A 21805-nucleotide genomic window follows, 5' to 3' on the forward strand; every position below is an offset into this window, starting at 1 on the left:
CCTCATGGGAAATAAATAAGTTGATCAAACTGAGGACAGATGTCTTTTTCCCCATACACAAACCAAATCTACTGAATTCCATGCATGTGAGTATTTTGTTTGTATTTCCACTGACTTCCGGAGCATCTTATCATCTGTAGGGTCTGCAGCAGGGTGCCTGCTGAAGAGCTTCTGCGCTTACCGGCAAAAACAAACCGCTCATTCGGAAGTGGAGGGAAGCCCTTATCACCCACTCTGAGGGGCTGACAGACACAGCTCTGCAGCCAATGGAAAACGTCTTCAAAGGCTCAAGATGTCAAGTACCCAATAGACGGACTTCATACACTGGTACATTCCCACTTTGCAAAACCGTGTAGAGGTAGTTACAACAGGAATGCTTCAGTCAAGAAGAGTTTCTACTTCCAATACTCACCTAAGATCAGTTTCATCCTCTCTGATCCAAATCTGACTCCTATGCAAATGAAATGCAAAAGGAGAAATTTTGAAGCATGTACACACTAGGGGTGTGCAATAATGATGAAAAATTATATCTCTATATTTTCTGGAATTTTGTAGACAATGTTAATTAGATTATATTTTGCTGAGTGTGTTATTGTGCTGGTACCTTGGCAGGTTTAGGATCCGTGGACAGCTTGAAAATTCTTCATATTCTGTGTGGTGGCTAGTTTGCAAGAGTAACAGAAATGAACTTTAAAGCTTAAATTGATTTTTTTTTACCTTTTATGGGCATTTTTGCCTTAAAAAGGCCAATTTTTTTCTAACCTAATTAAATGTATGTATATCTTTTGTGTCAAATTCTTAAATTTAGTCAAATTCAAATACTAAGATATTATTGGGCTGTTACCAATCAGATTAAATCAGTATCGACAAAATTTGTGTTTGCAATGCAGAGGTAGCACAGAATCTGCATCTGAAGTGGCATTTTTAGATGCATTTACACACGCTGTTTACGGTAATACAAGACAATCATGCATTTAACCTGCAGTTACATTTGCATAAATGTTTTGAAGTTTTAAAAAAAAAAGTTGAAAATTGATATTTGAAATAATTTGGGGGGGAAAAAAGGTCAAATCTACTTTAAATATAAGCCTAAAATCGGCAGTAAGTGGTGGCAAATCACTGCATGAGCGAGTCGTTGAGTCATTCATTCATCCAATTCCTTCAAATGGCTAATTGATTCAGTAAAGCAACACCTTCGTGTGCTGCTCAGAGAGGCAATGCAGGCTTTGTTTGGAACTATTTTCGTTGTCAAAATACAGCAAATACATTTAAGTCTAACATGTAAGTAACTTATTAAATTATTGTATATTGAACTGTTCCTCAAATCAATATCACATTTGCAATCATGCTGATATTTGGAGAAAATCGTCACTCTTCCTGTGATATTAGCTTCAAATTAAACACTGGGAACCATATGATGTTTTTTGTGATTAATTAATTGCCAACAACACCAAAAAATATCTAACTTTGACGTCACATCGTACATCAACTTTCTGTCCAATCAAATGCTCCCTAGAACCTGAAGCGCCCGCCCCCTACACTATAAAATAGAGGCTGAAGCCGCGGCTGAAATCGGACACGAAATCGGGTGGCTTTACGGAGCTCAACGGCTCTAGCCCAAGCTGTGATATAAACGAACGCTATTGGCTATATTAAAAGGGGGCGGGGCTGCTTGATATGTCACGCCCTGTCTTCCTGTTTCAGTTAAAATGACGTCAACACATAGAGTAACACTGCGTGTTTCTAAGCATTTCAGGGGACCTTTAAGATATTTTGGATGAAAACCGGGAGGCTTGTGACTGTCCCATTGCCTGCCAAGTAAATTACACTGTCAAGGTCCAGAAAAGCATGAAAGACATATTCAGAATAGTCCATCTGCCATCAGTGGTTCAACTGTAACGTTATGAAGTGTATACTTTTTGTATACTCTAACATACTTTTTGTATGCGAAGAAAACAAAAATAACGACTTTATTCAACAATTCGTCTCCTCTGTATCTCTCCGCATCACCGTAGCGGCATTTTGGAGAAAATGCGCTGAACGCAAACTGCGTACGCTCTTCTGTGTCAGCCGCGACAAAAGGATACGTTTACTACATGTATTTACGCTTTGATTCGAATGAAAACAGCGCATCCGTGCAGCGCGGCCGACACATAAGAGCGTACGCAGTTTGCTTATGACCGGTAAAACTCTTTACAGCAACTAGACTAGAGCTAAATATATGTAGGCTATATTTATTAAGCAGCCATACGGGCATCTAGTGGTTAGACCATGGCATTACATAGCAATATAATTTTTCTGGCCACCAAACGTCTCTAATTTGCCTCTTTGCACTGGAATTTAAAAAACATTTTCTCTATTTTAACCCTAAATACTACACTAATTGTAATATCAATAATAAGCATATTAGAAAAAATATTAATGCTGTCTCTTCATCACTCCCCAGAATAAAATGCGATTGTAAAACGTAGTCAGCGTAGTTATCAATACACAATAAATGCACATGATGTGTTAATAATCACTAGAAATTGCTGAAAATATAGTGAAACTGCTGTCTATCCTACTTAAACCCATTCAAACATGTTGACAGCGCGGAGTTGTTTGGAACTAGTGAACCATGAACCATGAACCACGTGACCACGTGGCGGCGAGATCAAAGCGTGTCGCAACTCTGTTTCTGAACGGCTCTGGTTTTCAATGAAATGGTCGAACTGATTAGAACAAGGTTCGCGATTCACTCATGCACAGAATCTGTCACGGCTAAGAAATTGAACTGGTAAATCACCTGTAGAAGCCTATAGTTTATTTAATCTCATACACATGAATACACAAGAAAATGCAAAAATGCCCCTGTTGAAAAAACCAGCATATGCTGGTTAGGTATGTTTTGACGCTGGGATGCTGGTTTAAGCTGGTCCTTTGCTGGTTGATGCTGGTCCTTTGCTGGTTTAAGATGGTCCTTTGCTGGTTTAAACTGGTCCTTTGCTGGTTTAAGATGGTCCTTTGCTGATTTATGCTGGTCCTTTGCTGGTTTATGCTGGTCCTTTTGCTGGTTTATGCTGGTCCTTTGCTGGTTTAAGATGGTCCTTTGCTGGTTTATGCTGGTCCTTTGCTGGTTTATGCTGGTCATGTGCTGGCAAAGGACCAGCAAAAGGACCAGCATAAACCAGCAAAGGACCAGCTTAAACCAGCAAAGGTAAACCAGCATCCCAGCGTCAAAACATACCTAACCAGCATATGCTGTTTTTTTCAACAGGGGCTGCTTCCAAATGGAATGCTTTGGTGCTATTTTTCCAAAAGTTAAAAAGAAAAAAAAATCACAGCAATTTTGAAACTCTATACCATTATTACATTATAAAGAGCAGCATTCTTCAAAATGTATTTAGTACTCCACAGGTAATTATTATTTAAGTTTATAAATGGGCATGCGTGTGACATGTTGACCCAGTAACCAGTGGTGTCACATGCTTTGCTCACTCTCTTCCTCAAGATAATCGTTCCTACGTAGGAGAAACACTTGATGACAGTGTAGTTTATCTTTGAAACTGTGGTGCTGCCATGAGCTCCATTTAAGTGTACAAGAGAAACATCTGGAAACGTCCACTGAAGAGCATCACGGAACAAACTGGAATCCACCAAATGAATGACTCACCTGACCATATATTCACATTATCAGCTTTGTGTTGATATTGAGCAGCATATTGTCCGTATAATCCAGCCTGATCGGAAATAGGAAATTCCTTCCCTATCATTTAATCAGCATTATGACAGCTGACAGACACAATGCTATCGGGGCTTCTTTTTTCTTACGTAATTCCCAGTGTTTTTACACCTTCCCCTGGTCTCTTGTGTGAATTCTGATCTGAAAGCATTCTTCCCATTTCTCTCTCACACTCTGTCACATTTTATCTCTTCTGACACACTATCTCATTCTGACTGCAACCAGACAACAGAAGTGAAGGTGCAGGAAAGAAAAGCCAGATAAAAAACGTTTATTTACTGACAGTAATCCACATTTTGTGTTTTCACCAAATTGTTCACAGACTCTACTGGAGTGTAACACAGTCTAGTGATCACATAAAAAATAACAATTTTAAACCTCTGCCACAATAGATTTTGTTGTAATTTATCATTAAGAATTAAAGGTGAGCAAGACTTCTCCTTCTTGAAAAAAAAAGGCTTTTTAAAACCAAATCCGACCAGCATTTTAGTTTTTGTTGGGGAGTTATTTTTTTTAGATCCATAAGAAAATACTATAAAATTTCAACAAAAAGGTAATTAAATACTCTTTATAAATCTCTAAACTGTTTAACTTCAAAATTCACATCTTGTCTTGTAAGTAGATCAAATCTGTAATTTCTGTACATAAGGTGTCATATACTGTAGCGGACAAAACCTGAGAGATGAACATTACCACTAGTCTTACTCTGAAGACATTATTCAGAGCAGTTCATGGTGTAAAACCCGATGGAGTTGTCCAGCTTGTTGTGTACTCCTCTGAGGAGCTAGACAGGACTTAGTTTTGAACTTCGTTCGTTTGATGGTGTCACTATGACGGTCCAGCAGTTGGTCTGTTGAGGAACTCCTGAATCTCTCGGTTCAGCTGCTCACTGCGCACAAGTGCTTCATCTCTGCTGCGCTCTGCATTGCGTAGTAAGATCTCTAATGCAGCTTTGCCGCGTCGCTCTGCCTCTAGTGCTGCCTGCAACTTTGCCACTGTAGCGCTCAGCTCTTTGTTCTTCTGCTGGAGACTGAAAGTACAAACACACACACACACACACACTTAGATATATATATAACATAGTAAGATTAAGCAAAAGCTAAAGGCATTTATAGGCATTTATAAAGTTACTAAAGATTTCTCTGCTATTTTCAACTTTATTTTCATCAAAGGATCCTGAAAAAATATTTCCACAAAACATTATGCAGCACAACTGTTTTCAACAATGACAATCATAATAATGTCACTTGAGCACCACATCAGCATATTAGAATGATTTCTGAAGGGTCATATGACAGTAAAGACTGGAGTAATGGCTGCTGAAAATTCAGCTTTGCATCACAGGAATTAATTACATCTTAAAATATACTAAAATAGAAAAGAGTTATTTTAAACTGTAACGATATTTCACAAAATTAGGCTACTGTTTTTACTGTACTGTATTTTTCATCCAAATATGCAGCCTTGGTGAGCTTAATACATTTTAATCAATACATTTTATTTATTGGAAATCAAAGATCCATGAGTGTTCTGAGTTGTTGCTAGATGGTTTCTAGAGTGTTCTATGTGGTTGCTAATTGTTGGTTACTTAATAGGCCACATATAAAGAGCTCACCCCCCAGATTCATTCTGGTCCCTAAATATGGCCCGGATCCCTCCTTCAGTGTAAGTATGAGCCCATTTTATTGTCTGCCATGCAAAGTCTATGTCTGAAGGATGTTTGTTCAAATCCCTGACCCTTCACAAACTCCACTATGGCAAATGATGAACACAGGTACACACTTGTATTTGGCCGTACCTGTTGATGATGTTTGTTGAGTCTGTGTTTTCTGGTTGTGCTGGATTGCTTTTCTGTAGAGCAGCTGCTGTAGGTTCCAAGGTTTTCTCTCTGCTCACAGCTGGCGCAGTCACATCGTTGCTCGGCCGAGGTTTGGGAACGGGTGTTATGCTCTGTGCCTGTGGTTTTACAGCATCTATCTGTTTGTCCACGACATCGCTACCTGTCATATGCAAGCCTGTGTCCTCTGTGTCCTTCTGTCCTTCAACTTTTTCCTTTTCACTTTTCTGCCCTCCAGAGAACAGTGTCACTTTCTGCAGGTCAAGTAACTTAAAGATGTCCTCTGAGAATGTTTTCTCTTCGTTCTCGTTGAAGCTCTCCTGGAACCTGCTCCAGCGTTCCCAAGAAGGCTCACGGCCTCTTCCCGCTGTCGGACAGCCTAAGCTGGGTAGAGTTTGCGTCCTTTTTCTGGGGCTGTCGGTCCAGGTGTCGGTTGCGGATGAAAATGGAGAGGAAGGAGAAAGAGGTGTGTCTTCTGATCCCGTCTTAGGTGACCACAGGTCCTTCCTCTCTTCCTCAGGTGTGTCCATTTCCTCTTCCTCGGGAGATTCAGACAGGGAGGACACCTCACACTTAAGAGAGAAGAGTGATACGATCGGTTAAGAGATACAGGTGTGAAAGGAACACAGTGACAGCTTCAAAAAAAACCTTGACAAACAGCAGGTGTGTTCATCAAATATGACTATTCTTAATTTGAAGCCTACAAACAAAAACCTTTCCAGCTATTTAGATTTTTTTTTGATAAATTACATTATAAATAATATGCCATCTAAATGTCTCTGAAGCTGAATATTTCAAAACTGATCAAATATTTCAGAATTTTGAAATTCACTGATATTGCCAAGAATAAGGCCAAATTTATATAGAATTTTTTTTATACACTACCACTTAGAATTTGGGGCATTTTGTAAGACATCAATACTTTTATTCAGCAAAGACACATCAAATTCATCAAACGTGACAGTAAAGACATTTATGTTTCAAAGCATTTCTATTTCAAATAAATTCCTGGGGAAAAATATTTGACAATTTCTACAAAAATAAGACTTCTTAAACACTAAATCAGCATATTAAAGTGATTTCCGAAGGATCATGTGACACTGACTGGCTGCTGAAAAATCAGTTTCGCCATCAAAGAAATCAATTAATTTTAAATGTTAAATGATTTAACAATTAATTATATTAAAATAGAAAACAGTTAATATTATACTATTTTACATTATCACAGTTTTACTGTATTTTTGAACAAATAAATGCAGCCTTGGCGAAGAGAGACTTCTTTCAAAAACATTAAAACATTTATATTAAAAATGTTGGATTTTATTATTTAAGAACTATCCAGGCCTATAAATCACCATTTTAAAACACTTCTCCATGAATGTGCTTCTGAAAACAGCTGTTATTTTACGTGATCAGTACCTCTGCAGACTCCCAGCCCACAAAACTGCGAGGGTTACTGTTCTTCTTGCTTTTGCTTTTCTTGCTCGGAAGAGGAGATGGCAGCATGTCTTTAGAGGGTGGGAAAAGCAGCTCATGGTGTCTGATCATCACCGTCATTACCTTCTGTATCATGGGCGTTCCTGTGTGAATGAGGTGAGAACAAAGATCATCACTACAAGGTGTTAACCATAAACACCATACTTGAAATCTCATTCTTACTCAGTGCAGTTCAGGTTAAATATCCCATAAACAACCAATAATTTGTTTTTCTGATTGACTGATTCTGTGTGCTGTTAAAACAGGAAGTTGTGAGTATGATATGTCAACGTTTTTTTGTTTTTTTTTAATATAGCCAATAGCCTTTAGTTTAGACATATTACCCAACTTTTCAACTACTGAAAGGGAATAGCACATATAGTAAGAAATGTAGTGCAGAAAAAGCAGTATGCTAGCATGCCATGATATGCTTCTTGCTATTGCATTCTCATTCAGGGCATTCTATTAACGAAAATACTAAAAATTGGAGCAAGAAATGATGTCATTAATATTTTAAGTTCAATTTTCCAGAAAAGAAAGGTTGTAAATTTTTATATTTTCTGCTAAAAAATGTTTTTCGTATATTTGAACAGACATGGACTAGGAGTGGGCGATATGTCCAAAATCTTATATCACGATATGAGTCATTTTATTTCTCTGCAACAATATATATATATATCACAATATAGTTATTTTTGCTTTAAATAAGGTCTTTATGATATCAAAATGTTTGATACCATAGAAATGTCATAATTCTTGTTACCAGTGTCAATATCACAAAAAAACTAATACTAGCCTAAATAAAGAAACTCAAGCTCACTGAAGACAAGTAAACTGTCAGTGATTAAATAAGAATAAGAAACTAATTAGAAGCAATTGATTTAGTCAAGAGCAGTGAGAGATTTTCTCTCTTTTGTTGTTTGATTAACATGAATGACAGACAACAGGAATATTAGACTGCTGTCACTTTAAGAGCTGCCCGGATTCAACATGTGTTTTCTTTCTCAGCTGTTTGCTTACACTTAAGAGCTACTGTACTGAGCTACTCTCATAGACAGCGCTCAGAAACAGTCTCTCAGACAGCGCGCACATATAGCAAAATGAGTTCTCGTTCGCTGCCGATTGCATTTCAAAGGCTTAAAATCTTAATCGTGTCTACTGGAGGCACATCAATATTTTGAGTTCATGGGGTATTTTAAAAACAATATAAATTGCATAGAACACAATGTTTTATCCATCTTAGGATGATTACCGACCCTTCATCATACTGATGGCGTCCTCCACTTGCGGCTTGAACAGGTTCACTCCCATGACCGTGGCCAGATTCTCAATGCTCATTTTATTCACCTTTGAGTTTTGTTGGACCTCAAAAAGGAATCTGAAATGACAAATATGCATATACAAATGCCATGGCCTGTTTTTGCTCCTATCAGTGTCTGATCCGTTTTCACTCTTATAGGGACTCGTACCTGCAGATGTAACTCAGGAGGTTGTAGTTCACTTTTGGCAGAAGCCTGATTTGTTCCTCCAGCCTTTCTTTGCCCTGGGATTGATCAGATTACAGTTAGTTAAAGGATCAGTGCTCATCTGACATACTGTCTTTGTGAATGTGTTTCTCACAGCTGCAGTGGTGGCATCCAGCATCAGAGTGCTGTCAAGGAAGTCTTGATATTGAGTCCAGGGCACAACAGGTTCAGGAAGCTCTCTGAGGTACAGCTTAAGTAATGACCCCACCGTGTGGACATCAGTGTCACTGTAGGCAGAAGGTATGAACAAATGAAGTATAAATTTGACTTGCAATAATTACAGTCAATACAATAGTCTTTGCAGTCAGAAAGGATGAAGATGAAATGCAAAAACAGTTGCTTGTCAAATGGATATGTGAGCGTGTTCAATGGCAAGATCTCTGTTAGTCAGGACAGGATGTGGCTCAGCCGCAGATCATCAGTGTGTGCCAGGTTCCTCTGAAATAGTGTGCTTTTGTATCTCTCTTTCTCTATCTCTCATGCTTTTGCACGTCCTCTCTCTCACACACACACACATCTAGTTCATACATTCTGGGTCAAACTCTTTACCTATTCTACTTCCCCAAAATAGCAGTGAAGACTTTAGCGTCACCATAAATGGTCATGCAGTGTGTGGTCATCCACATAAAAGCCCCATTCGCATGCAAACTTTAAAGAACATTGAAGTCTGGAAACCAATAGTCACAAAATCAGGTAAAAAAAAATCATAAAATTAAATCTTTTAGTGGATTACAGTTATTTCTTTCATTGTTTCGGTTCACATAATGCTTCTCTTCACCAAACACAGTAGTAAGGAGTAACCTGAAGTTATTGCAAACAAATTAAATAAATACAATAAGCCATTGTATTACCTTTTTTCACTCTAATTCAAAAGTCTGAGGTCAGTATATATATATATATTTTTTATAAGGAATGAATATGTTTATTCAGCAGGGATGCATTAAATTGTTCAAAAGTAAGGGTAAAGATATTTGTACAATTATTCATTTATTTCTAATAAATGCTGCTCTTCTGAACCTTCTATTCATCTACAAAAATATTAAGCAGCTCAACTGTTTTCAACACTGATAATAATCATCAATCTGATCTTCAACCATCCCCCATTCGCATGCAAACTTTAAAGAACATTGAAGTCTGGAAACCAATAGTCACAAAATCAGGTTAAAAAAATCATAAAATTAAATCTTTTAGTGGATTACAGTTATTTCTTTCATTGTTTCGGTTCACATAATGCTTCTCTTCACCAAACACAGTAGTAAGGAGTAACCTGAAGTTATTGCAAACAAATTAAATAAATACAATAAGCCATTGTATTACCTTTTTTCACTCTAATTCAAAAGTCTGAGGTCAGTATATATATATATATTTTTTATAAGGAATGAATATGTTTATTCAGCAGGGATGCATTAAATTGTTCAAAAGTAAGGGTAAAGATATTTGTACAATTATTCATTTATTTCTAATAAATGCTGCTCTTCTGAACCTTCTATTCATCTACAAAAATATTAAGCAGCTCAACTGTTTTCAACACTGATAATAATCATCAATCTGATCTTCAACCATCATAGGATGAAGTTATTATTTTAAAATACAAAACAGTTGTTTTAAATTGTAATAACATTTCACAATATTTGTTTTTACTATATTTTGTACTGTATTGTAATATCATGGTATTCCTTGAAGTAGTATGTATTCAGTACCATTGCATGCAATTACCGGACTAAACAATAAACAATATGCTTTATTCAGACCAGCTCTCTACAGAATTCATGAGTCATTTTACTCAGATTTAGACATGTGAAACTTCACCTGGGGAATGAGGGTCTCTCTCCGGCATCAAAGGCCTCTCTGAACTGTTTGACCTGGTTGTCCTGTCCTGGCAGCCGAAAGATGCCCTCCTCATTCAGACCGTGCTCTCTGATGAATTCAGCACACTTCTCCACCAGGATGGGCACCAGACGTGGCCCAAATTTCTTCTCATACACCATGATGTCTGAAAGGCTCTTTCCAAATACTTTAAGGAGAGAAACATAACAATTTTATTGAATAGCAGTGGCAGTCGTACAACACAGCAAAGTTATAGTAAACAAGAGGCTATTTAAATTGATCATAAATGATGACAGTCTCTCTGAAACAACCTAAATGCCATCAAGGTAATAGGGTTTCATCCGAGTTACCAATTTTAACCACTAGTCTACACCACCATAAACTCTAAGAAAGTCTGAAAACAACAAAAAAGGAATTTTATGCATTGATTTTCCACAGGTGTTTTAGAAACCTGTTTTAGTCATTTTAAATTATGCATTACATTGTGTTGTGTTTTAGGGTTAAAGGAAATGTCCCTAAACTTAAAAGACAGTGTCCTGGCATAAAATTACTAGTACCTTTTCCGTTTTTCTACAATTGTTTTCTTACAGTATGAGAGAGAATGATCCTAAGAACCTCCTCAATCTATAACAAACTTTATAATATAAATGTATATTATGATGAATGATAGACACCTCCATTAGACCGTGATCCGACGGCTTTGCGAATGGAGCGCACCCACTCTTCCATCTCGCTCTGACTGGTCGCCATGAGAACATAGGCTTCTCGCTCCCGCTCCCGATCTGTACTGCTACCTGCTGCATCAGGGACACAACTACTGTATGATTTTGCCCACCAACATATACAGTAGTAGCCAATGAGGTCTTATACACTGTAAACAACTTGCATAGATAGCAGGCCTGTGTTACACTTAGTGCAAGAGAAGTGTTAATTAAAAAACTCACCTGGGATAATCTCAAAAAGGAATTTATCATCTGCATTTGACGGCAGCTCATTAACATGGCATGAGAACAAAGGTATGGTTCCCTGAGATCAGAATGAGACAAGAGGGTATAGTTACAGTCTGAGTGGTAAATAATTTAGTAAATTGTAAAATTAGTAAATAAAATAAATAAATAAAATAATAATAATAAATATCAGACAAAATGCATAAATATAAAAGCAAATTTCACTTGCATTACGTTATCAGTTTGGAAACATTTACATGACATTCAGACAGAAAAATCTGAGACAACACTAAAAAATCTAGAATTCAAGATATAGATTAAACCTGGATTTTGAAAAAAAAAAAAAAGAATAAATATTATGATGTAAAATGAAGAGGAAATATTTAAGATTCTGAATAACATGATTATCACATGACCAAATACTAAAGACCAAATTCTAAATCAAAAAGAAAAAAGAAGAAAAAAAGATAAAATTATTACAAGTTTAATTTGAGTTATTTGACTGATTGGACTGGCATTGCGTAAAATAAAAAAAAACAGGAAAGAAGAAATTAAAAAAAAAAAAATTTGATGCATTAAAAATAATAAAAATCGTGATGTTTGTATTACTCGTGCTTGCTTGTCTCCTACCTGGACAGCGCTCTCTCGGTCATCTTTATGGTATGTTAAGACATTTCCTCTCAGCACAAAGAAGCGCAGCTGCCAGTTCTTTACGATGGATCTCTGCTTCTTCAGCCAGCCTGTTTTCAGAGGTTTCTCCATGGATCTCTTAAAACCAGTGTGAGTGGATCCAGGGCTCCCTTCCCCTGGCATAACACTCTTGGAGCGAGCTGAGGTGGCAACCGATAAAAAGCATGCAGAGAATAAGACAACCACGCAGATGAGTCCGAGACTTGCTGAAAATTAAATCACCTGTCACTGATCTAATTCTATTTTTATATCACGAGACCATCATGCACATGTGTGGTGAGGACAGTGGCTAACTGTCTGAACCCGGCAGCTTCCTGCTTGACAAATATTTGCAGACTTGCTGTGATTGTCCTGATGCTGAAGAAAAAGTCCTGCTGTGACTTTAGGCCAGTTCTGCCAGAAACAATACCACGCACTTAAGCAAAAACGGCTTTCGATGTTACTGTGCAATGGATTGTTCGCTAGGTCAAAAGGGTATTACTGGATCTTGACTCTTTTCCACATACGTTTGAGAACTGAAACTCAAAGAGGAACATTTTATTGTTCAGAGATTGCCCTTTTATACCTTGAGAGATCTAATGAAGTTCTCAGTTATGTAACATGATCATTAGGTTTTATACAAAGCTCAAGTCACATGCTGTCAAAGCAAAAAAAGGGACAAACTAAATACTATTTATAAAATTTTTCAATTCAATTTGTCATTCAGGTGGTTTATCGTTGACTAATACTAGTTTCAAAATTCACTTTTGTTGTTTGAACATAAATGTGTGATGGAAGTGTGTGTACACATCCTTCCTATAATGATAAAAATCCACCCAGTGTTTTTTTTTTTTTTAAATCCCTATTTTAAAATCCCCTTTCTCAAATCAGGCTATTCTGAGATTCCTGTCAGAATGACGTAGTTCTGCACAGGCCCCTCCCATGATAGTTGATTGACAAGGCCATCTTACCTTAGACCCGCCCTGAGTGAGCTGTGAGCTGTCCGCTATTGTGTCGACTCCGGTGAAAGGGGAAGACAAGAACGTCTCCGATTAAGCGATTGAGGCATTTTGTTGCTGGATGTAATAATGAACATAGCAGTCGTCATTTACTCCCATTTAAGTTCGTGCGAATCATTCATGATCCAGCTTCATCTACAGAACAAGTGAGTATAAGTTTTTTTTTTATTAATCTTTGAAAATCGCCTTTCCTAATATGTGCTAGTTAGGAAGTTTACAGTCTGCTTGTCACCCCACGGAAGAGAGGGGCGGGGTCAGCAGAGCTCATTAGCATTTAAAGCAACATGGACTAGAACGACGTGCTGAAAACAGAGCTGATTTTGACAGGGTAAAAAGGGTGTTTTTTACACTACCATTGAGAAATTTTAACCAAAGTATGTTATAGACTTTTCATTAAGACCCTAAAGAATCATATCAACTTGTGGAAAATGGGCATTCGATGACCCCTTTAAGGAAAAATACAAATTACATGGGTTGACATGTCAAGTGTACAGATCTTTAATATTTATGTGGATATTTAGCTTAGACCAACCTAAGGTGGTTCGCTGGTTTTACCAGGTCTCCTAGCCTGGTCAAACTGGCCTGTTGGCTGGTTTTGGGCACTGGTCGGGTTTGAGACCAGATTACTGCCAAGGTAAACCAGTTAAAACCATCTTACGCCAGCTAAGCTCAGCAAAACATAATTTTGTCAGTAGGAGGATATTAGAATATAATGTTGATATTAATATTGAGTTAATATTGAAATATATGACTTTGATTGCAAATGTGTTGTTAAATTTGAGAATAGCATTTAAAAAATAAAATTTTCCTCACTTTCTCTCAAAAAGTCTCAATTTCTCTCAAAAATGTGTGCTCCATTTGAGCCCATTGGTGTCTGGGAGCGAGAACCAAGATACTAAAGAGATCCCATTTGTGATTTAGCTTTCTGGCAGGACAGCCCATAGCAAAGGGAGGGTGGGGTAGGGACCCCTGTGATTGAGAGATAAGAAAAACTGAGATGTTCAGAGTGGCAGAAAATAAGAAAATTATTGCAAAGCACTCCAGTTGGCGTTCATAATGGTGAAAAGCTACTTAGTGAAGCCACAAAACACTTGACTTCATGGCATCTCATTGATAAAGCATTACAATAAATAAATCTCTAGACAGCAACCAATCAGCCATTATCTAATTGAAAAGAGATGGTGTCACAGTGATTTGAGCAGTTGGAGCTTTTGTAGTCAAATTCGCTATAACGCATTGAGATCAGAGGAAAGGGCAGAAGAGAGAGAACGAAGATAAACAGGAAGCTACAAGCTCATCAGCCACAGGAAGTAGCGTTTTTGAAAGATCCCCACCTAATGTCAGCCTCTTTGGTCTATTTTGAGAAGATCTTCCCTGATGGAGAGCACGGACCACTGTTCTCTCTCCTGGAACACAGGCCCACACACATTGCCTGGCTTGAGGCCTCACCCATTTCTATGACACACGCTGGGATCAGGGGAAGGGAAGAGAGTCGGTTCAAACTCCCCATGAATTACCAAGGAGATCATAGCAGAGATGCAAGAAGCTGTTTGCGTCAGGCCGAGCTGTTCTGCGTCAGGCTGAAGTTTGAGACATTGGTAAAAGGGACTCATGATCATTCACATTCAGCAGAACAGCTCTGCAGATGCTAAAATGTGCATAATTTTTGTTTAATGCCGTGTGACCGTAACAGCTAAAGGCACCATTAAATTAACACATGTTTATTAATTATGATTCATCCGTGCACGCTATCCGAAGGAAGAAAATGTCTGAGTAATCTTTAATTAGAATCATTTATTTCACCACTGAAACAGCTTTTATTTTCATCATCACTATCTGCCTCTATTTATGTATTTATATCCCGATCTATTTCCCCCCCCACAATCCTGTCAATTCCTGGTGGAAAAAAGTCAAATTCTGAATGAATTCTTTTTTTTTTTTTTTCCTTTGAATACCCTGTTTCACTCAGAACAGATCAAATGGGTTGCAAATAGATATGCATAATATTAAAATTCTGGCTGATAGGAAAAGTTAATAATTTTTAATGTTATGGTTGGTAACTGATAAATGGCTGATATCAAATTTCTAAATAGTTGTAAAAAATCTAAATAGCTTAAATAAACAATAAAAACTTACAAATAAAACATACTTGAATCAATCATTTTAAATGCTACGAGTGAATCACATTAGAACATGCATTATAAAATATAGCCTAAATATTGATTTTTGAAATCATTAATAATGAATTTGTTCGTATTATTAAATTATTTAAAAAAAATTTAATTCAAAGTGAGTATTATATGATTAAGTGAGTATTACATGAAAAAGTAACTTAAAATGTAAATATAGGGGAAATAAATATGTACAATTAAAGAAGCAGCACTGACTATAGATCAACAAATAAAAAAAAAAACTATAATACCAATATATTCTGCACCTATAGCTATGAACAATGTTTTTTTCAACTTAAAAAAATTAGGCTGTACTACAAGATGCTTTGAATAAAAAGTGTCTGCTAAATATAAAAAAAAGTCATTAATATTTAAAAAAAAATAAAAAAATAAATTAAGGAAGCATTAAATGATGGCAAAAGTAACCAAGGTGTAAAAATCCTTAGTTATGAACATTGTCTTGGCTGTGAATTCTTTTTTTTTTTTTTTTCCTTTGAATACCCTGTTTCACTCAGAACAGATCAAATGGGTTGCAAATAGATATGCATAATATTAAAATTCTGGCTGATAGGAAAAGTTAATAATTTTTAATGTTATGGCTGGTAACTGATAAATGGCTGATATCAAATTTCTAAATAGTTGTAAAAAATCTAAATAGCTTAAATAAACAATAAAAACTTACAAATAAAACATACTTGAATCAATCATTTTAAATGCTACGAGTGAATCACATTAGAACATGCATTATAAAATATAGCCTAAATATTGATTTTTGAAATCATTAATAATGAATTTGTTCGTATTATTAAATTATTTAAAAAAAATTTAATTCAAAGTGAGTATTATATGATTAAGTGAGTATTACATGAAAAAGTAACTTAAAATGTAAATATAGGGGAAATAAATATGTACAATTAAAGAAGCAGCACTGACTATAGATCAACAAATAAAAAAAAAAACTATAATACCAATATATTCTGCACCTATAGCTATGAACAATGTTTTTTTCAACTTAAAAAAATTAGGCTGTACTACAAGATGCTTTGAATAAAAAGTGTCTGCTAAATATAAAAAAAAGTCATTAATATTTAAAAAAAAATAAAAAAATAAATTAAGGAAGCATTAAATGATGGCAAAAGTAACCAAGGTGTAAAAATCCTTAGTTATGAACATTGTCTTGGCTGCGTTTAAAAAATGAGGCTGTACGATGCTTTGAATAAATAGTCATCTAAAGATCGACTAACAATACACTTTATATAATTAGAGCAATCTAAAGCCATCAGAAAACTATCATACTGCGAGAAACACTTGCTCTCTTAACCTAGGATACTGCTGAGAGAGCCTTAACTAAAGACCATGTACTAGGCCGCATAGTAGATAACTATCTAGCATTTACAATATGCTGACATTTTGAGCAGAGCATGAATGTGCTTCTCAGAGTGTCGCAGCGTCTTCCTGCCTGCAGCATATGAAGATTACACACACAGAGGAAATCACTAATGCTTTGCATCTCCAACAGACGGTGCAAACCGAGACCAGAAACGCCACGAGTCACCGCATACAACCATAAACCTGCCTCTCTTTATACCTGATTGCTCCATACATCTGCTGGAAGTCATACTTTAACTCGTAACAAGAGTTTTTAAAACAGCCTAGAGATCAAGGAGGACATTTAGTCAAATTAGAAAGGAAGTACTACAAATAATCTGGTCACAATGACTATACAACACATCAAAAGGTGTGTCAGGGATTCAACAGAGTTACAAGGAAAGCGCGGAGCAGATGAGAAGTGCTCAAGTGAATTATATAGCCTCAGGGTGAATCCTCCACCATCACTATACCACTTTTGTCTGTCATTTACAGATACTCCTCTAAATTAGACTAAACACATATGCACCATCACTGCCCAGTAACATAAAAGCCATACTTTACATGCGTCAGTATAGACCAAACCTCTAGTTCCTAGTGACAGGAGGCCTGTTGTGTCAATGAATACAAAGAATCGCACATAAATCTACCCACCTGGCCAAGTGCAATTCCTAAAACACGGAAAAGACTTTGACCTTTGACCACACACACAGTGGCACTCACCTATCTTGGCGGTTTCAGCTCTGAAGGTGCTGAAGTCCCAGTTGCGAGGTAGTCTCAGAGACATTTCTTCAAAATCGGACCAAAAGGTTACACACACACAGACACACTCACACTCACACACATTCTCTCGCTCACACGCACACACACACACACACACAAAAACAATCACAAAACACAGTCAACTAAGAGTACATTCTTTCCAGCCCCTCTTCTTCTCTTTACTTCCTCCTTCCTCTGCTGATCTGATGATTCTTCTTCTTTTTTTTTTTTACACTTCCAAACACGTTCAATCATGCCCCTCGGCTCGCCTGCAGTGTTTGTGTGAGCAAACCAACAGTTATTTTGAAGTTCCTACATGCAGCACGTTTGTCAGGCTGGAGAGAAACAGCAGAGCTGCAATCTTCATGAGCTGAGGAAGTGAGTGGCAAAGTCAAGACAGCCACAGAAAAAATATCAAGAGGTGATGAATTTCTACACAGGCGAACATGCAGACTACAGTTGTGCAGGATGTACCTCAACCAATGGGGCCACTTTCTTCTCAGACATTTGTCATCATTTTCTTGGAGAGATGCACCATGGTTTCTTTGTATTTGTACATCTAAAACAATGCTGGGTTTTTCCATCTAAAATGGGCACAAAACTGTTTCTGTCATCATAAAAATCTGCATCTGACATGAAAAGGAAGTTCAAACAGCAAGGAGGAAGAGATCAGGATGCACTTGCATATATACTGAGCTTTCCTCTTTATTAACCATTTACAAATGAGCACTGTACACAAAGCTGCAGGGAAAGCACATTTATCAAAAACTACAAACAAAATACAACAGAAATACAAACCATAATACTTGAAGGCAAATAACAACATATTGAGCTGTTGTTGTGCTCAACAGAGAGGTTTTTCTTCTTCTCAGTGGCAAACCAAAAGTGCTTAACACGTTTGAGTGGGTTTTCCGTTTCTGTTTTTACTTAAATGGTCATGAATAAATCGCCAGACACATGGAGAGCACAGCTGCGCCTCTCTGACACTTCAGGAGACCGTTGCTTACATTAGTATACTTTCTAAGGACAACGTGTCGTGGCAGTGTTTGCGAATAACAGAATTTAAAAACCGTAATGATTCACAATATGTTAGTCTCGTTGCACTAGCACTTGTTAACCACGCAGCAGGGTTGCCAGGTTTTCATGACAAAAACCCGCTGAATTGCTACTCAAAACTATCCCAATCGCGTTCGAGGGGGTCCCCCGGTAAAAAATGCGTTCCCAGGGGTAAAAATACACCTTTTTTGGTGAGCTTATCCTGGTAGAATTCGCATTCCAGGGACTAAATATCACGTTATTTGGGTTGCTTTAACTCACAGGCATGAAAAACAACTCGCGGCAACAGTGTTAAAGTAGCCCAATTCCGTGGGAAAACCGCGGACTTGGCAACACTGCCACAGACACGCGGGGGGGGGGGGTGTCAGGGATTCAACAGAGTTACAAGGAAAGCGCGGAGCAGATGAGAAGTGCTCAAGTGAATTATATAGCCTCAGGGTGAATCCTCCACCATCACTATACCACTTTTGTCTGTCATTTACAGATACTCCTCTAAATTAGACTAAACACATATGCACCATCACTGCCCAGTAACATAAAAGCCATACTTTACATGCGTCAGTATAGACCAAACCTCTAGTTCCTAGTGACAGGAGGCCTGTTGTGTCAATGAATACAAAGAATCGCACATAAATCTACCCACCTGGCCAAGTGCAATTCCTAAAACACGGAAAAGACTTTGACCTTTGACCACACACACAGTGGCACTCACCTATCTTGGCGGTTTCAGCTCTGAAGGTGCTGAAGTCCCAGTTGCGAGGTAGTCTCAGAGACATTTCTTCAAAATCGGACCAAAAGGTTACACACACACAGACACACTCACACTCACACACATTCTCTCGCTCACACGCACACACACACACACACACAAAAACAATCACAAAACACAGTCAACTAAGAGTACATTCTTTCCAGCCCCTCTTCTTCTCTTTACTTCCTCCTTCCTCTGCTGATCTGATGATTCTTCTTCTTTTTTTTTTTTACACTTCCAAACACGTTCAATCTTGCCCCTCGGCTCGCCTGCAATGTTTGTGTGAGCAAACCAACAGTTATTTTGAAGTTCCTACATGCAGCACGTTTGTCAGGCTGGAGAGAAACAGCAGAGCTGCAATCTTCATGAGCTGAGGAAGTGAGTGGCAAAGTCAAGACAGCCACAGAAAAAATATCAAGAGGTGATGAATTTCTACACAGGCGAACATGCAGACTACAGTTGTGCAGGATGTACCTCAACCAATGGGGCCACTTTCTTCTCAGACATTTGTCATCATTTTCTTGGAGAGATGCACCATGGTTTCTTTGTATTTGTACATCTAAAACAATGCTGGGTTTTTCCATCTAAAATGGGCACAAAACTGTTTCTGTCATCATAAAAATCTGCATCTGACATGAAAAGGAAGTTCAAACAGCAAGGAGGAAGAGATCAGGATGCACTTGCATATATACTGAGCTTTCCTCTTTATTAACCATTTACAAATGAGCACTGTACACAAAGCTGCAGGGAAAGCACATTTATCAAAAACTACAAACAAAATACAACAGAAATACAAACCATAATACTTGAAGGCAAATAACAACATATTGAGCTGTTGTTGTGCTCAACAGAGAGGTTTTTCTTCTTCTCAGTGGCAAACCAAAAGTGCTTAACACGTTTGAGTGGGTTTTCCGTTTCTGTTTTTACTTAAATGGTCATGAATAAATCGCCAGACACATGGAGAGCACAGCTGCGCCTCTCTGACACTTCAGGAGACCGTTGCTTACATTAGTATACTTTCTAAGGACAACGTGTCGTGGCAGTGTTTGCGAATAACAGAATTTAAAAGCCGTAATGATTCACAATATGTTAGTCTCGTTGCACTAGCACTTGTTAACCACGCAGCAGGGTTGCCAGGTTTTCATGACAAAAACCCGCTGAATTGCTACTCAAAACTATCCCAATCGCGTTCGAGGGGGTCCCCCGGTAAAAAATGCGTTCCCAGGGGTAAAAATACACCTTTTTTGGTGAGCTTATCCTGGTAGAATTCGCATTCCAGGGACTAAATATCACGTTATTTGGGTTGCTTTAACTCACAGGCATGAAAAACAACTCGCGGCAACAGTGTTAAAGTAGCCCAATTCCGTGGGAAAACCGCGGACACATCTGAGAGAGCACTGAGTGAGCAGCACAGCACCCGCCCAAGCGGGGGGGGGGGGGGGACCCGATGGTTTGGCGCCCTCTAGTGGCTATAAATGGCACGCGCAAGAGTCTGAAGATCTGGCAAGTATCTTTAACTTGTTCAACCTGTAACATACTATCACAGAAACAAGAGCTAGATATTTTAACATGCATTGTAGACTTTAATAAATGCGTCTCTTTATAAATGTTTATGGTCACCGCACTCAAACGCATGTCTCTGCAAGTGTTGGGGGTAATGCATTACAAGTAACGCGAGTTACGTAATCAGATTACTCTTTTCAAGTAACTAGTAAAGTAACGCATTACTTTTTAATTTACAAGAGAATGTCTGAGTTACTTTTTCAAATAAGTAACGCAAGTTACTTCCCCCCCCCAATTTATTGATTGACAGCTCTGCTGTCCCCATGTTGAGAGAAATCAGATGTTACTGTAGTTCTAAAATAAATATGAATATGCATTAATTAATCTCTCACAAAAAAAACACGGATTCAGTATTCCTCAAAATGAATAAAAATAATGCAACTCAGAATATGCAATAATTAAATGTTAAACAACACAAACATATTTTATGTATTTAATCCCATTCTATTTGCTTCTGACCTTCGATGATCCAGTTCAAGCGTACTAATAAGCACAAATTCCTCTAGACGACCATTCGTGAGTCTTTGTTTATTGCTGAAGTGTGTTGAAATGTCTTCTTCTGCATTCTACTGTATGGACGCAAATTGACTTTCCCTTCAGCCTGAGGCTTATTCATTTCACTTCTGATGTGAAAAGGCTTTTATATACTTGCCAAAAATAAAACTTTTTTATTTGAAAAACAAACAAGCAAGCCCTGTCCAGATTTTAAAAGTAACGCAAAAGTAACGCAACGCATTACTTTCCATAAAAAGTAACTAAGTACCGTAATTAGTTACTTTTTTATGGAGTACCGCAATATTGTAACGCATTACTTTAAAAAGTAACTTTCCCCAACACTGCTCCTGACATCAGTGGTTGGCCAGCAACATGACGGGTTTGTAACTCTCTCTGTTGATTATAAAACATTGCAATTGCTCTGTTCACGTCTGGAGTTTGTACAGTACGTCAATGTTTCATACATATAGAGCACAGACTTGCTTAGAGGACCATTCAAATACAGTAAAGAATAAGAATAGAATCAGCTCTACGTCAAACATATACAGTATATATTCTTATATTCTAATATAATGTATGTAATTCTCTCTATAAAATCAGGACATTGAACTGAACTA

General features: G+C 37.6%; 1 protein-coding gene across 2 annotated transcripts; it reads right to left on the reverse strand.

Annotated features, from left to right (window-relative positions):
* Positions 1-3928: 3928 nt before the first annotated feature.
* LOC107597266 (rho GTPase-activating protein 25-like) lies at positions 3929-18483 on the reverse strand. Of its 2 annotated transcripts, none has more exons than XM_016288262.1 (13): positions 18122-18483; positions 17798-17907; positions 17285-17693; positions 11965-12164; positions 11332-11413; positions 11062-11181; positions 10370-10574; positions 8655-8787; positions 8504-8577; positions 8291-8412; positions 6978-7138; positions 5520-6130; positions 3929-4751 (listed from the first exon to the last, which is right to left on the reverse strand). In XM_016288262.1, exons 3-13 carry the CDS (start codon positions 17346-17348, stop codon positions 4550-4552), a joined length of 1974 nt encoding a protein of 657 aa, XP_016143748.1. In that variant the 5' UTR covers positions 17349-17693; positions 17798-17907; positions 18122-18483; the 3' UTR covers positions 3929-4549. The 2 variants fall into 2 exon arrangements, with proteins under 2 accessions (XP_016143748.1, XP_016143746.1); XM_016288260.1 differs by having other exon boundaries at positions 11062-11184.
* Positions 18484-21805: the final 3322 nt, after the last annotated feature.

Source organism: Sinocyclocheilus grahami, unplaced genomic scaffold, assembly GCF_001515645.1.
Source record: "Sinocyclocheilus grahami isolate Dianchi unplaced genomic scaffold, SAMN03320097.WGS_v1.1 scaffold230.1, whole genome shotgun sequence".
Classification (NCBI taxonomy): Eukaryota; Metazoa; Chordata; class Actinopteri; order Cypriniformes; family Cyprinidae; genus Sinocyclocheilus; species Sinocyclocheilus grahami.

Coding starts and splice junctions, on each gene's coding strand:
- LOC107597266 (XM_016288260.1), bottom strand. CDS start 17,348: ATGTCTCTGAGACTACCTCGCAACTGGGACTTCAGCACCTTCAGAGCT. Junction 12,165..17,284: donor AGCTGAAACCGCCAAGATAG/GTGAGTGCCACT, acceptor TTGCCACCTCAG/CTCGCTCCAAGAGTGTTATG. Junction 10,575..11,061: donor CGGATCACGGTCTAATGGAG/GTGTCTATCATT, acceptor CTCTCCTTAAAG/TATTTGGAAAGAGCCTTTCA.